This window comes from Lycium barbarum, chromosome 3 (genome assembly GCF_019175385.1).
Source record: "Lycium barbarum isolate Lr01 chromosome 3, ASM1917538v2, whole genome shotgun sequence".
NCBI lineage: Eukaryota > Viridiplantae > Streptophyta > Magnoliopsida > Solanales > Solanaceae > Lycium > Lycium barbarum.
Genome location: NC_083339.1, coordinates 18,422,860 through 18,436,343, shown reverse-complemented (window position 1 = coordinate 18,436,343; position 13,484 = coordinate 18,422,860). Strand labels below are relative to the sequence as shown.

General features: G+C 35.3%; 1 protein-coding gene across 1 annotated transcript; it reads left to right on the top strand.

The window, feature by feature from the left end:
- The first annotated feature begins 10,130 nt into the window (after positions 1–10,130).
- On the top strand, positions 10,131–12,450 carry LOC132630436 (uncharacterized). The gene is made up of 3 exons (XM_060346006.1): positions 10,131–10,826; positions 11,631–12,272; positions 12,370–12,450. Exons 1-3 carry the CDS (start codon positions 10,200–10,202, stop codon positions 12,448–12,450), a joined length of 1,350 nt encoding a protein of 449 aa, XP_060201989.1. The 5' UTR covers positions 10,131–10,199.
- The last annotated feature ends 1,034 nt before the right edge of the window (positions 12,451–13,484 follow it).

The window sequence follows — 13,484 nt, the reverse complement described above, 5'->3', positions numbered from 1 at the left end:
AATTATCAATTTGATACTAGTTAATCTCAACGACCACCATATCAAAAATCCATTAAAGATTTTGTTGGTTTGGCGTAATATGCAAGAATGCCATCTTTTTTCAAATTTCTTGTTATTCCAAATTAAACACTCAGTCTATTGACTTTATCATAAGCCAGGAAGTCCCCGCATTTCAAATATTTTAAGCACTTTGTTCTTGGGCAACTCAAAATTAAAGGGCATATGAAATATTTCTCCCTATAACTTCAAATCAAAATGCACATTAATGATCCTAAGTCAACATGCATATAAAAAAAATCCCCTCAAACATTTTGACGTTAGAATCTTATTAACCAGATCTCATGCTAAGCAATCATTCTTAACTGGTGCCAATCATTTTTTTTTCCTTCAGAAAGCATCACAAAGCACCCAACTTTTATTTCCATCGAGCCACTTTAGTTATCCTGAAATGATATGAGACAAAGTATGACACAAAATAATTTTCTTATTACCAAACGTGATTTGTGGTTTTAGCAATTCCTTTGAAGTGCCTTATCTCATGATTTATTTCCTTTGCAAGATGATATGCAAGAATGACGTGACAGAGTTCTCCAGTTTCACATGTCAAAACAACAACTTGTCAAATTGGAACAATTAAATCAATTGCTAAAAACATTTAGGTCATCATTTCTTTTTATGTTTCTGCCAACTAGGGCATGAGGCCATCATTTTTTTTATGGTTCTGCCAACTATAATTCAACCTTTCTATGTTATAAAATAGATTCAAAAAAATTCTTATATTACCCAGATAAAAGTAAGGCAAAAACTTGTTAGAATGTCACCAGATTTTGCTCAAAATTGTATGATATATATTTTCATTCGACATGATCAAAATACCCTTCACACTGACACATTTGGAATGAATAAAAAACATATTACCCACTATCAATATACTTAATTGTGCTGGTAGCCTTAACATAAGTATGAAAGAAAATGTCTATTGTTCATTTAGCTCTTAATTGCCGCTGCAATTTTGTCAGGACATATTCCATTTTTGTCCATCACGTATCCCTCTCTTTGAATGTGTGATGAAATATTCTATCAATAGATATTCTCAATAACCCCAAAGATAGTGACTTTCTAGAAATCAAAGAAGATGTATTTTTTTTCCCTTCTTCATTGTAACTAATAGTTTTGGACAGATTTCAAAATTTAGCATACACCCAAAATAAAAATAATTTATTTTATAAAGGCTTTCCAGAGAAATTCATTTTGACCCAAAATAATATATACATATTATTTTCCTGATCTCAAGAAATACTTACAAGTACTAATGTAAGCCTAATTCATGTTTTACTACCTTGAAAATAATATTCCACGCATTTCAAGCACGCTACCATATTATATACCAACTAATTAATTTTATGGCACGCAACTAAAATATACTTTCAGATCATCAACTAAAATAAATGTCTACCCTAATATTTATAAAATCTGAATTTCACAAATCATAGAGAGTAGAAAATTAAAGAATGAACAAAGTAAAGAAGTAGAACCTTATTTCGCCCTTCCTTCTTGGAAATTGCTTTGTTTTTTGTTTATTCCAATCTACTTATTGAGATGGAATTATATTATCTTTATCCCTGGATTTTCTTCATAAGCATGGGCTGGTGCCTCTTGCTGGTTTCACTTTCAATTGTCGCAAGTTGAATTCAGATTTAACTACGTCTTTTGTAACAGTGAAACCATTTTACACTAGTAGAAGTGTAGAACAATATGAGGCTTCAACCTTTACTCATGTACCCACTCTTTGTGTTTAATTCTTGCTTATATTTTCTTTTCTAGTTGCCACACATAAGATATTTTTCACTTATATTCTTAGCAACATACAGGACAAGCCCAATCAATTTCCAAGGCACATTTTTCACAAAAATTATACATCCTGCAATGACTCAGCAAAACTAATTTCATGACAATAATGGAACGAAAAGGGTGAAAATTTTGTACACCAATTTTGTTATCCATGATCCCTCTTCATCAATCATATTTATTCCAAAATCATCAATCAAGAAAAGATTTCTCACGATACAGATAAATCATGTGAATCTGGCCACTAAGAAATCCTCTTATCCAATATGATTTATCGTCTCTTCATTGCGGACAACACGATACTGCTTTTAATAAAACGGCGAAGTTTTTATATCTTCAAACCGAATACACAAGCAGATTTAGTAAAACGGTGAAGTTTTATATCTTCAAACCGATAAACAACTAGCGAAGATTTTATATCTTCAAGCCAATTAAAAGTACTAAATCGGTAAAGTTTCTATCTTCTTTAAATCGAACAGTAACTTGGAGTAGAAAATCACGTAGGTTTTAATCTCCAAACAGGGAGTACAAAACCACAAAGTTTTTAGTCTCCAAAAAGAGTACCGTTTTATCTCATGAAAATAGTACTTTTTTTTTCTCTGAAAAGAATATTTTTTTTCTCTTCTGAAAACAGTAACTTTCTTCTCCAATCTTATCAAGGTTTAGTCTCCAGAACCGGGGTAGAAATCTGTCACACCCCTACCAGGAGTATGACGGGCTCCGACCCGTAGGCCGGGAACCACCAGACTTATCTGTTACTTTGAACATGATAAATCATAACTCAAAGAACATCTGCACGCAGAAAAGGCCTAACATAGGAATATCCGCTCATTCAGCACATATGTGCATATGCGGATCGACAAGGTCGCCACAACATAACTAATATCATAAAGCCGACAAGGCTAACAGTAAAGTATCAAGAGCTCAAAATAAGGCCGACAAGGCCACCAATATATTATACAACAATATGAACCGGTGGAGCTATAAAACATCTAACTCTACACACACGTCTACGAGCCTCTACATAGAATACAAATGATCATAAGGACAATACCAAATAAACTGCAGCTCTGAAGTAAGTGAAGTGCTCTTGAGAATTCGCTGATAGAACACCTACGAGTCTGATCCGTCTCTCTGCCTACCTGCGGGCATGAGCGCAGCGTCCACAAGAAGGGACGTCAATACGAATAATGTACTGAGTATGTAAGGCATGAATAACAACATAATATAGATATGAAAGGGAACATGGAATAAGGGAGATAACATGTACATCTGGATGCCTTATAAGGCGGTGTCATGCATGCTTAGCCTTTTAAAAAATAAAAATTATACACATATATAGTACCATGCCCGGCCATTAAGGCTCAGTGTCATATATATATTATCATGCTCGGCTATTAAGGCTCGGTGTCATAAATATAGTATCATGCCCGGCCATTAAGGCTCGGTGTCATATATATAGTATCATGCTCGGCCATTAAGGCTCGGTGTGATCATATATATAGTATCATGCCCGGCTATTAAGGCTCGGTGTTATCATCATTAGCCCGTGTCCGGGGCAATATCATAACATGCCCACTGCAGTGGTGTGCACATTTACTGCCATACCCGGCCGACTATAGCGCAGCACGGTGTGAGAAAATACATACATATATATAAAGCATGCATAAGAGCCCAATCAAAAGTCACAACTATATCGGAGTGACGTAAGATCGGTAGCCTCCGATTATATTATGGATCAATCATCATCGTTTATCCCACCTTGAAGGAACAAGGGTCATAAGGTGAGATTACCAACAATGAAGGAAATTAAGAAATTGCAAAGTAAGCTCAATCACCTCATAATAATATAAAGCTCATGTACTTGGAAATCTCTATGAATAAAATCATCTCATAATAACATGAAATCCGTATGCCTTGGAGCTTTGATAAATAAATCCCTCGTAATCATCTGTTAGACCCCGTATTTTGTACGTCGAGTTATTCGCGAAGGAATCGACGTGAGATAGAAACCTTTAATTCTTAAATTCTAAATTAGAACTAATTGGTTATAAATTTTACTTAGTATAAAAATATTATTGGAGATTAGGAACTACTTAATTGTGGTGTTAAGTAAAAATTGGTGGCAACAATGAACCAAGAATGCACATTAACGTGCCAAGGCCTAAAGATGACACAAAGTCATCTAAAATGAGGCTAATGGAAGACATACAAATATGCATTTAAATGTTGAATCATCCACTACACTTTCATTATATTGTGGACAACCAAATTGAAAGAAAGAAGTGTGAATCTTGGCCAAAGTGGCCGAAAATAAGGCATCCATGTGAGGCATGCATTTAAATATTGAAGGCATCCATTATTTTATGAAGGCATGCATTATTTTATGAAGGCATACAAGTTGGATGAATCATTGCACATTTAAATATTGACCATTCATCCTTGTATGATTGCAAATGACAGAGGTTAGTGTATGATTCATCCACTACACATGCAATTACATTGTAAACAATTAAAAAGGAAAGGAAACAAAGTGAAGCTAAAGTAGTAGAGAAAAGGAATAGAATTTAAGTTCAAAGTTTATTTGAGTGGCTCAATGTCATGAGTGGAGCATGTGTCCAACTTGTAGGCATCTTAGTTTAATCAAATGGATGACTAAGAGAGCTCATTTTCCCATTTTAACTTCACAACACAAAAATAGAAAACTTTAGAGAGAGAGAGAGGGAAGCTCTCGGCCAAGGCTGGCCGAAATTGAGCTCCAAAATTGTTGATCCAAAAATTATTTTCCAAGGTGTTTCAACCTTTAGAAGGTCCCTAGAAACGTGAAGATAGTCATTGGAGCAACAAGAACCATTATCATTTCAATTCACAAACTCTAGCCAAGTTGAGAAGTCGAATTGTCAAGGTAAGATCTAACTTTCTTTTACATGTGTTAAGGGTGATGTAGATGTGTGAATATAAGGTTCATGCATGAAATGATGTGTGTTGATGTTGGAACATGATAGTAGACATGGAATTATATATGTTGATGTTGATGTTGAAGTATGGTTGTAACTTGGTGAACATGAATTGCATGCATAAAATCATGAATGTTGGTGTTGGAATGTTAATGTGGCCGTAGGGAATGTTTTAGTGGCAATGGTGGACTGATTTCCTTTAGTAATTATGGTTGATGCTATCATAGATTGCATGGTAAAAAGAATGAAAAGAATTGGAAGGTTAAAGGTGAAGTTGTGTTTGTATGAATATAAATTGAATCCATGAAATTTTGTGTGTGATGTTGAAGCATGTTGAAACCGTGTAGGGACTATTTTGTGTGGAAGATAATGAACTGATTTTACTTGATATTTTGATTGTTGTTGTCATGAGTTTTATGATGGAAATGAAGGTGTTTAATGGTTGGAGTTAGAACTAAAATCGTTTGTGGGTTGTTGTAAGGATTATAGTGATGACAATGTAGCTTAGTTGCGTATGAATTGATAATGTACATGTCGTGTGGTTGCTGGTCATAATTCACTGAAATTATATGAAAAGAAGACATGAAATAATGTGTAAGAATCGTATGTGGTTTGCTTAATATGTTCGTAAACGTTTGCAAGAATTCCGAGCATCTTTATGTTGTTGGTTAGGGATTGTTTTGGACGTGTTGTTGTTTTTGTTAAGTTGGAAAAACTAATTATAATTAAGAGTATACATCATGTTGTCATAGTAATTGGGCTGTTATAGAATCATTTTCATGAAGTATTACGACTATAGACTAATGAGAATAAAATAGAGGTGTCATAACCGCATGTAAACTATTATCGAATGTTGTAAGGTATGGACTGATTTGAAATCGTATACGGGCTGTTTTGACACGTTGTTGTTGTTCTTATTGAGCTTGGAAGATTTATGATAATTAAGGTTATGCATTGTATTGTATGTTGGATGGGCTGTTATAAAGTTGTTACATGCAAACGTTAAGGCTACGAACTATTAGGAATAACTTGAGAATGTAATAGTCGTATGTGAATCGTTATTGAATGTTGTGAATATGGGCTATTTGGAATGTTGTGTGGGCTGTCCGGATTGGTATTGAATGTATAATTATTGATGTGGGATTGGTTGTATGTAGTTGGTTTGGCTACAAGAGAAAACGTCGTCTAAACATCTAGAAAGGAGTTACTAACGTTAGAATACGTTTTGAATCTCCCCGTAGCTTAACCATAGTTGTTGGCGTCTTAATACAGGTTGAAGTATTATTGGGCAGCGTATACATATTGTGTGACAAATAAGCGCTAAAGGTATGTGAAGCTAAATCTTCTTTCTTTTTGGCATGATCGTTGTGAAATGAATATACGATGTATATATGATTCCAAAGGAATTCCTATTCCTAGAGCCACTAGGATGGCTAATGATCTTGATTCTCATAACTTACATTTTACATATATGTTTTGATATGTACATATGATTACAAAGTGTCATTTTGATATAACCCACAGGGACATCCGAAAGGTAAATGATATGACTATTATTTGAAATTGCGAACGATGGTTCGTGTTGACTATTCTATTGAGTCCTTAAAAATGTTTTGAATTGCATATAGTTTTTCACCACTCTGCTCGTGCATACCTCAATATATCTTTCACCGAGTCCCGGGCCGGGTATGTTATCGTGCACAGTTTCACTGCATTGTTCACCGAGTCCCTCACTAGAGGGCCGGGTACGGTATATATGTATATGATGATATGATGATATGACGATATGATGATATGATGATATAATGATATGATGACATGTCATGGCGGCCAGGAGGGCATCTGATGATCTTATTCACCGAGTCCCTCATTAAAGGGTCGGGTACGATATATAAATATGCATACGATATATGATATTGACAAGTATGATTATGTTACAAAGGCAAGTGTTTTGGTATTCTGGATATTGTACACATTTACTGTACTCCATATTTTAGTTATGATCCTTTTACTGTATTTCACTCTTTACATGCTCAGTACATATTCCGTACTGACCCCCTTTCTTCGGGGGGCTGCGTTTCATGCCCGCAGGTACAGATACGCGTTTTGGTGAACCTCCAGCTTAAGACTTCCTTTCTGCTATCTTGAAGAGTTCCGTTGTTCCGGAGCCCAGACTTTGGTATAGATCCTTTTTTATCTAAATATATGCATATATTGTTTAAGGGTACGACGGGGCCCTGTCCCGTCATATGTTATGTTACTGTTGATACTCTTAGAGGTCTGTGGACATATGTGTGGGTTGTGTATGGGTTCTGTTCAGCTGTGTCTATATGATGTGCTGTGGTATGATGTTCGTCTATAATGACAGCCTTGTCGGCTTGCCTATGATATTGATATGTGATGGCAGCCTTATCGGCTTGCTTTTATATGTATGGTTATGCGACAAATCTGAGACCATGGTTTGGTCGTTATGAATTCCATATTGAGTTTGTGAAATGAACATATAGCTAACGGGTATGTATACGGGTGTCCAGTTCGGGCACCAGTCACGGCCTACGGGGTTGGGTCGTGACATCATCGTCATGGTTATCAAAAAAAAAATTATTCATCCTTAGCACCATAAAAACTTTAAGAGTCATGAATATCTAACATTCTTGGAAATGAGGATTTTTATAGAATTCATGTATGGGTTGGAAGGAAAAGAATCATGCCTTTAAAAGAAAGAGGAATAGCCTTAACATACCTGGAAGATAATTTCTCGACTTTCAACTTACTTCCTGTCTTGCAATTCACTTAAGATCATTCGTAGCCTCGTAATCTACATATACGACCATTCATACTATTATTAGGCTCATCATCATACGCTCATCTTAAACCCTTGATTTAAATCCATTTAAAATCTGCCGAAATTCGAGCAGCGTCTCCCCTGTTTATATGCCTAGCCCGAAATCACAATCCAATAACCAATAACAATACCAATATCACAACAATAGTATCAACACCAATAGGCTCCATAAAACATCTCACACGATGTTTTCCAAGTTTCTCAACTATCCAACTTGTTATACGACTATTTAATAATTTTATTTCCGTAAATAAACTGAGAGTAATATTAATAAGGACAGATTCATACCTTATTCTTGCTAGAGCAGCAATATCTTCAATATTTACTTTGAATCCAAGCAAATTCCAATGCAAGACAAAACTATAATCGCGACTACACGTTGTCCGGACCTCGATTAATACTCCATAACTTGAAATTACTCAAAATCCTCACTTTTATATGATATATAGGCTCTCATATGTTTGATCAACTTTCTAGAGCATATGGGAAATTTTTTGTGAAGAAAAAAGGGGGTTTTGTCCCTTATATAGTGTGCCAAAGTCGGCATCACTGTAGCATCACTGTAGCATCACTGTAGCATCACTGTAGCAGCGCGACCTACTCTGTCCGCCTAACTTGTAACGTCCATAATTCTCTACTCCGACGTCGTATCGACGAGCAGTTTATTGCGTTGGAAACTAGACTCAACGAACTTTATTTTTAGCTTTTGAAACACCTTAAAAATCTTAATATACTAGGAGAAATACCCCTCCAAATTTGACTAAAAATCTGCCCAAAATCCTGCTAACTTTTTCCAAATTTTCGTCAAACTTATTTTCTTCGATTTGCTTGATCCTGAAATCTTCCGAAACCCTCCACACATGATATTTATCACTAATCATACTTGATAATGGTCATGTCCTTTGGTTCCAAGGTTGTCCTTCCCGGTTACGACTTATAAGATCATAATTCATCATTTACTTAAATAATATACTTAATAATGCTTCGTTCCTCACACTTCAAAGTTGTTTTACCTAGCCATCGACATACTTATATTCAAATTTAACCAGTGCTTCTTCGAGATACGGGGTGTAACACTGAAAGTGCAGGGTGTAACAAAATTACTAAAAAAGAACTTTTATTTCTGAAAGAATACTTTTATAACTCAGAAAAGAGTACTTTTGTTTTTTAAAAAAAAAATGTTTTCTTCTCTGTCAAAAAAGTAAGATTCTAGTAGATTAACAGAATATAGAATTTATAAAAATAATAATTTCCTTAAGATTGTTATCAATATGTATTTAGAAAATAATCTAAAATAGAATCTGGAAAGAGAGGAAACAATTTGAAACATAATCTAAAAAGAAAGGAGTGAAAAGTGTAGTAGACATGTCGAATAGAAATGGAGAAAATGTTAAAGGTCACTTGGACCTGGATATAGCCTGTGGAGATATTAGGACATCTATTCGTATTTAGATCAAATTGTTTTTGTACCTACTTGTAGAACTTCTAATTCTGTTAGATCATGGTAACTTAACTAAGTCTTCAGTTTCTTTGGTACAAAGAATTGTTTGAAATATGATAATTGAATTATGTAAATGATATTATACATATTTTAAGATACATATGTCCTCGGTGAATTAATAGAGGATCACAAAAGAATACTACTCAAAGCACCTGACCAAACTAAACTTAAATCATACTTGACAGAAACCACACGACTGTTTTCTATTCTAATGCTTTTTTCTTTCGGATAACTTAAATTTCTAATGTATGCCTAAGAACTACTCATGTGATTCCGATAAAGGGTGATGATACATTTTCCTTTTGCAGCGTTAGAAATTTCTATGCAAAATAAACATCAAACTTGACAAGATTAAACTGGCAGTTCCAATTAAATTACTTAAGGGTCAAACCTGTAGTTAGGAACTTAAGTTACACAGGAATTAAATAAGAAATTATTGTTGATACTTTTTATACGGCAGAGATACAAGAGAAAAAGAAAAAGAAATTAAAAACATCACTTGCTCTCTTTTGTGTTTTTTTCCCTTTTAACTTATCTCCATAACCCCTCCTTGTTTCTTCAGAAATGCCTCCCTTTGATGCCACCATCTATCTTAACTCCATTGATTTCAATTAACTGTAGGACAAAAATGAGAACAAGTTAAAATCTCAATTTGCATCAAATACTTCCTTCTATCATAAGAAATACACCTTTTTATATTCCTATACACTGCCATTTGTAATCATCTAGCTGCATTTTTCATTCCTCCAGAAAGAAAGAAAAAAATTGGTCTTTCTCCCTGAACCATTGGCACCTGATCACTCACTTCTCTTCAAGAAAAAGGTTTCACTACAAAAAAATGTTGAATTAAAAACTGTCGCTAAATCCATCTCTAAATTTCTCATAGCTAACGTGTTTTCTTGATAATTCATCACTAATCCGTCGCTAAATAGGGTTAGCGAGGGATTTTGCTGTCTAGCTACAGAGTTTGTCAATCGCTAATTCCTGGTTTTGTAGAAGTGTTTTTATCTCCCAAGATTCAGGATTTTAGTAAGTGATTCCCTTGAATATGGCTTCTAATGATCAAGAATTCAAAGTTCTCTTGAAGCTTTTGGTAGATGATAAGAAAAATAAAGTTATTGCTGCTGAAGCCAACAGGGATTTTGTGGATATATTACTCAGTTTTCTCGCGTTTCCAATTGGAACAATAATTAGACTAACCAACAGCCATCCAATGTCAAAGACTAGTCCAATTTGTATATGTATGAACAATTTATACCAGAGCGTTGAAAATCTTGGTGTTAAGCATCTTTGGACAGAAAATTGCAAGTCAGTCCTTTTAAATCCAAGAAATCCATGCATAGAAGATTGCTTCAAGTTGAAAGTGAAGATAGATGATTGTGTTTCCAACAAGTACTTCAGGTGCTCTAATGAAGACTGCTCAAATAAGAGCTGGTTGGTCAATGTTAAATGTTGTTATGGAGGAAGGACAAGTAAGGAGATATTTTCAGATATTAGAAATCCAACAAATGATTATTCAGGTGTTTTTCTGAGGGGAGGAATAGGGTTTATAATAAGTGATGATTTAAGAGTGTTCCCTGGTTCTCCAAGTTCTCTTTTACAACTGCTTTCTGATCTTGGCTATAGCCACATGGAACAGATAAGGGAGATGTCTGTGGAAGTTGGCAAAGATGAGGTAACTATCCTGTTTTTTCTGTTATTGCAAGATATTTAATAAGCAATCTAGAGTAATGAATTCATGCATACCATGCAAAAAATAGGACGCAATGATAGCAAAAGATATATACAGGCATACCAAACAGTCAGGATTAAGTTTTGGTCATGTTAGTATGTCTTGTTTAAGTCCTATGGTTTCTAGGAGCCTTTTAGTCATGTCAGTAGAAAATATAGAAAAATTCTAGTTCCTTTCCCCCCCCCCCCCCCCCCCCCCCCCCTTTTTTTTTTTTGTGCATAATATTAGACTATAATGAACTTCAACGTGAGGGACGTAGTCAATAAAGATTCACATAGCCAACGACGTAGTTGTTGTTGTTTGCTGTTGTAATATAGAGAAATGAGCTTGGCTGAATCTACTAGCAGATGATTAAGCAAGTGGAAAAAACTAGGATCTTGATGTTATCATTTGACTGAAGCAGCTAACTTAGAGAGAAGTTTAGAAATAGGCATATCAGAATGTGGCACAGCAGAATGTGGAAACATGGTATGTCAGTTTAAGAGTGAACGTTTTATGTCCTATAGGCACCAACCCTTTGAAAATAACCGGCGCAAATGACAGTAAAAGAAAAGGTACGAGAAACCAGTTTAATTAAGATGTCCAATCTAATAAAAGGGAAAAACTAAAGAGGAAATTGATACAAGAAATAAATTGCAATTCAGGTGATGTATTACAAAATCTAATACAATCTAGTGCTGCGAATTCCTTCTTCTTCATTTTGATAGATGTTATATCATGTGCATTTTACTCGTTTTCTGGGTCCAGATATTACGACTGCTCACTTGTTCATTGATCTCAAAATCTCCTTTAACTGAGGTGTTTCTGAACAAGCAAGATATAGTTGACAACAACATCATGCCTGAGCCAAGAATTTCACAAGTGTTTCCTGACCTTGAAATCAGCAACTACGGTAAAATGAACCTGAGGCTAATATTAAGCAAGTCTAGAAACAAGATACTGTATGCTGAAGCAAAGGATTCGTTTGTCAATTTTCTGTTCACTTTCCTCACTTTTCCCATTGGTTCAGTGATTTATACTATATATGGGATTTCTGGACTAGGATGCATAGACAACTTGTATAAAAGCGTGACAGATTTGGAGTCCGAATGGTTTCTTTATTGCCAAAGCACATTACTCAACCCTGGCGTTGCACCTAGACATAAATGCCAGAATCAGTTGCTTCCGATTACTGTAGAAGTTAAAGATAATAATCTTTTAGATCCCAGGAGCATGAGTGGTCACACAAGTGAATCTGGCGGATTAACAATGTCACCTTCCTTGTTTATTGTTTCAGAAGATTTGGAAGTCACACTTATGCGTTCTACATCAAGTTTTGTCTTACTCAAAGAACTAATTGTGCCCTTGTGTGACATTGAAGAGCAAGTGATCCCCATTGGTAAGGCAGAGGTAATTTCTTGACTCGACCTAAAAGCTTAATGCATTGCTTTAATCGAAATGAAAAATGACACCATGATTTCTATGACAGGCTCGGTGCTTGCTGCAGGCGGCTTTAATCGTGTCATCATCTGCTTTAACACTTGCCTTGAGCTCTTTCTTGAAAACGCAGAAGCAAGAGAAGGACTAAAATGCAACAAACTACAAAAGCGCTTGGCTTGGTGGCTATACTAAATTTGTTCTGTTAGTTTATGTATTGCCGGTTGCCTAGTTACTCTGCTAGTTCATTCAGATTCCCTAGTTAAATGAGGTAAAATTAGCTTGTAAAGCTAGCAATTTGAGTGATCTTATAAAATGTCTTTGTGATACAACAAATATATTTGAAGTAGGAATTTGTCTTCTTTCTAACAAACTAAAGATTATGACTTTGGTACTATATTAGAGGAACAAATAATGCTCCTCCTGGTTCAGTTCTTAATAAGTTTGTGATTGCTCTATCTTTTGTCTAGTTCATTTCCCAAAACTGTTAGATGTGAATACTTTTGCGTCTCTCATCTTTTATTGTAAGTTTATTCCAAATACTTTTTTTCAACCTCAACTTAATTTTTTTTTTTTCAATTTCAACCAAACATTGTCCAAACGGTTGTTGAGTAGGTCCCTCCGACATGTGGGGCCCACCAGAGTTGAATAGTAAATACCGTGGTACTGTTCACGCGTATAAAATGTGATTTACTGTTTGCTACTGTTCACGTGGTTTACTGTGCACGCGGTTTTACTGTTCACGCGTTTTTTTGAAGCTTATAAATAGAGCTCTAAGCTTCATTTGGAAAATATCGCCAAAATAACTCAAGAACTCAAGTAGAGAAGAGTTAGAGAGAGATTCATTTGTGAGGTTGAGTGTTGTAAACACTTGTAATATTTCTTCTTTAATAAGATCTGCAGCAGCAACGTGGACGTAGCTCTCACATTGAGGGTGAACCACTATAAATCTGTGTGTGCTATTTATTCTTCGCGTACATCACGGCGTAAGTAGGTTCTGTCTAAGGAGGTTGGTATTTAAGTGGTCCAGCTGTGACCCTCCAATCTTTCCTGGGAACCTGCTTACATAGGTCGGATTTAGGATTAAAATCCTAACAACTGGTATCAAAGCAACAAGTTGTGTTGTGATTTAGAAATGATGGGAGGCGAAGATGGTACGACGCATGGCATCGGTAAATTCGATGG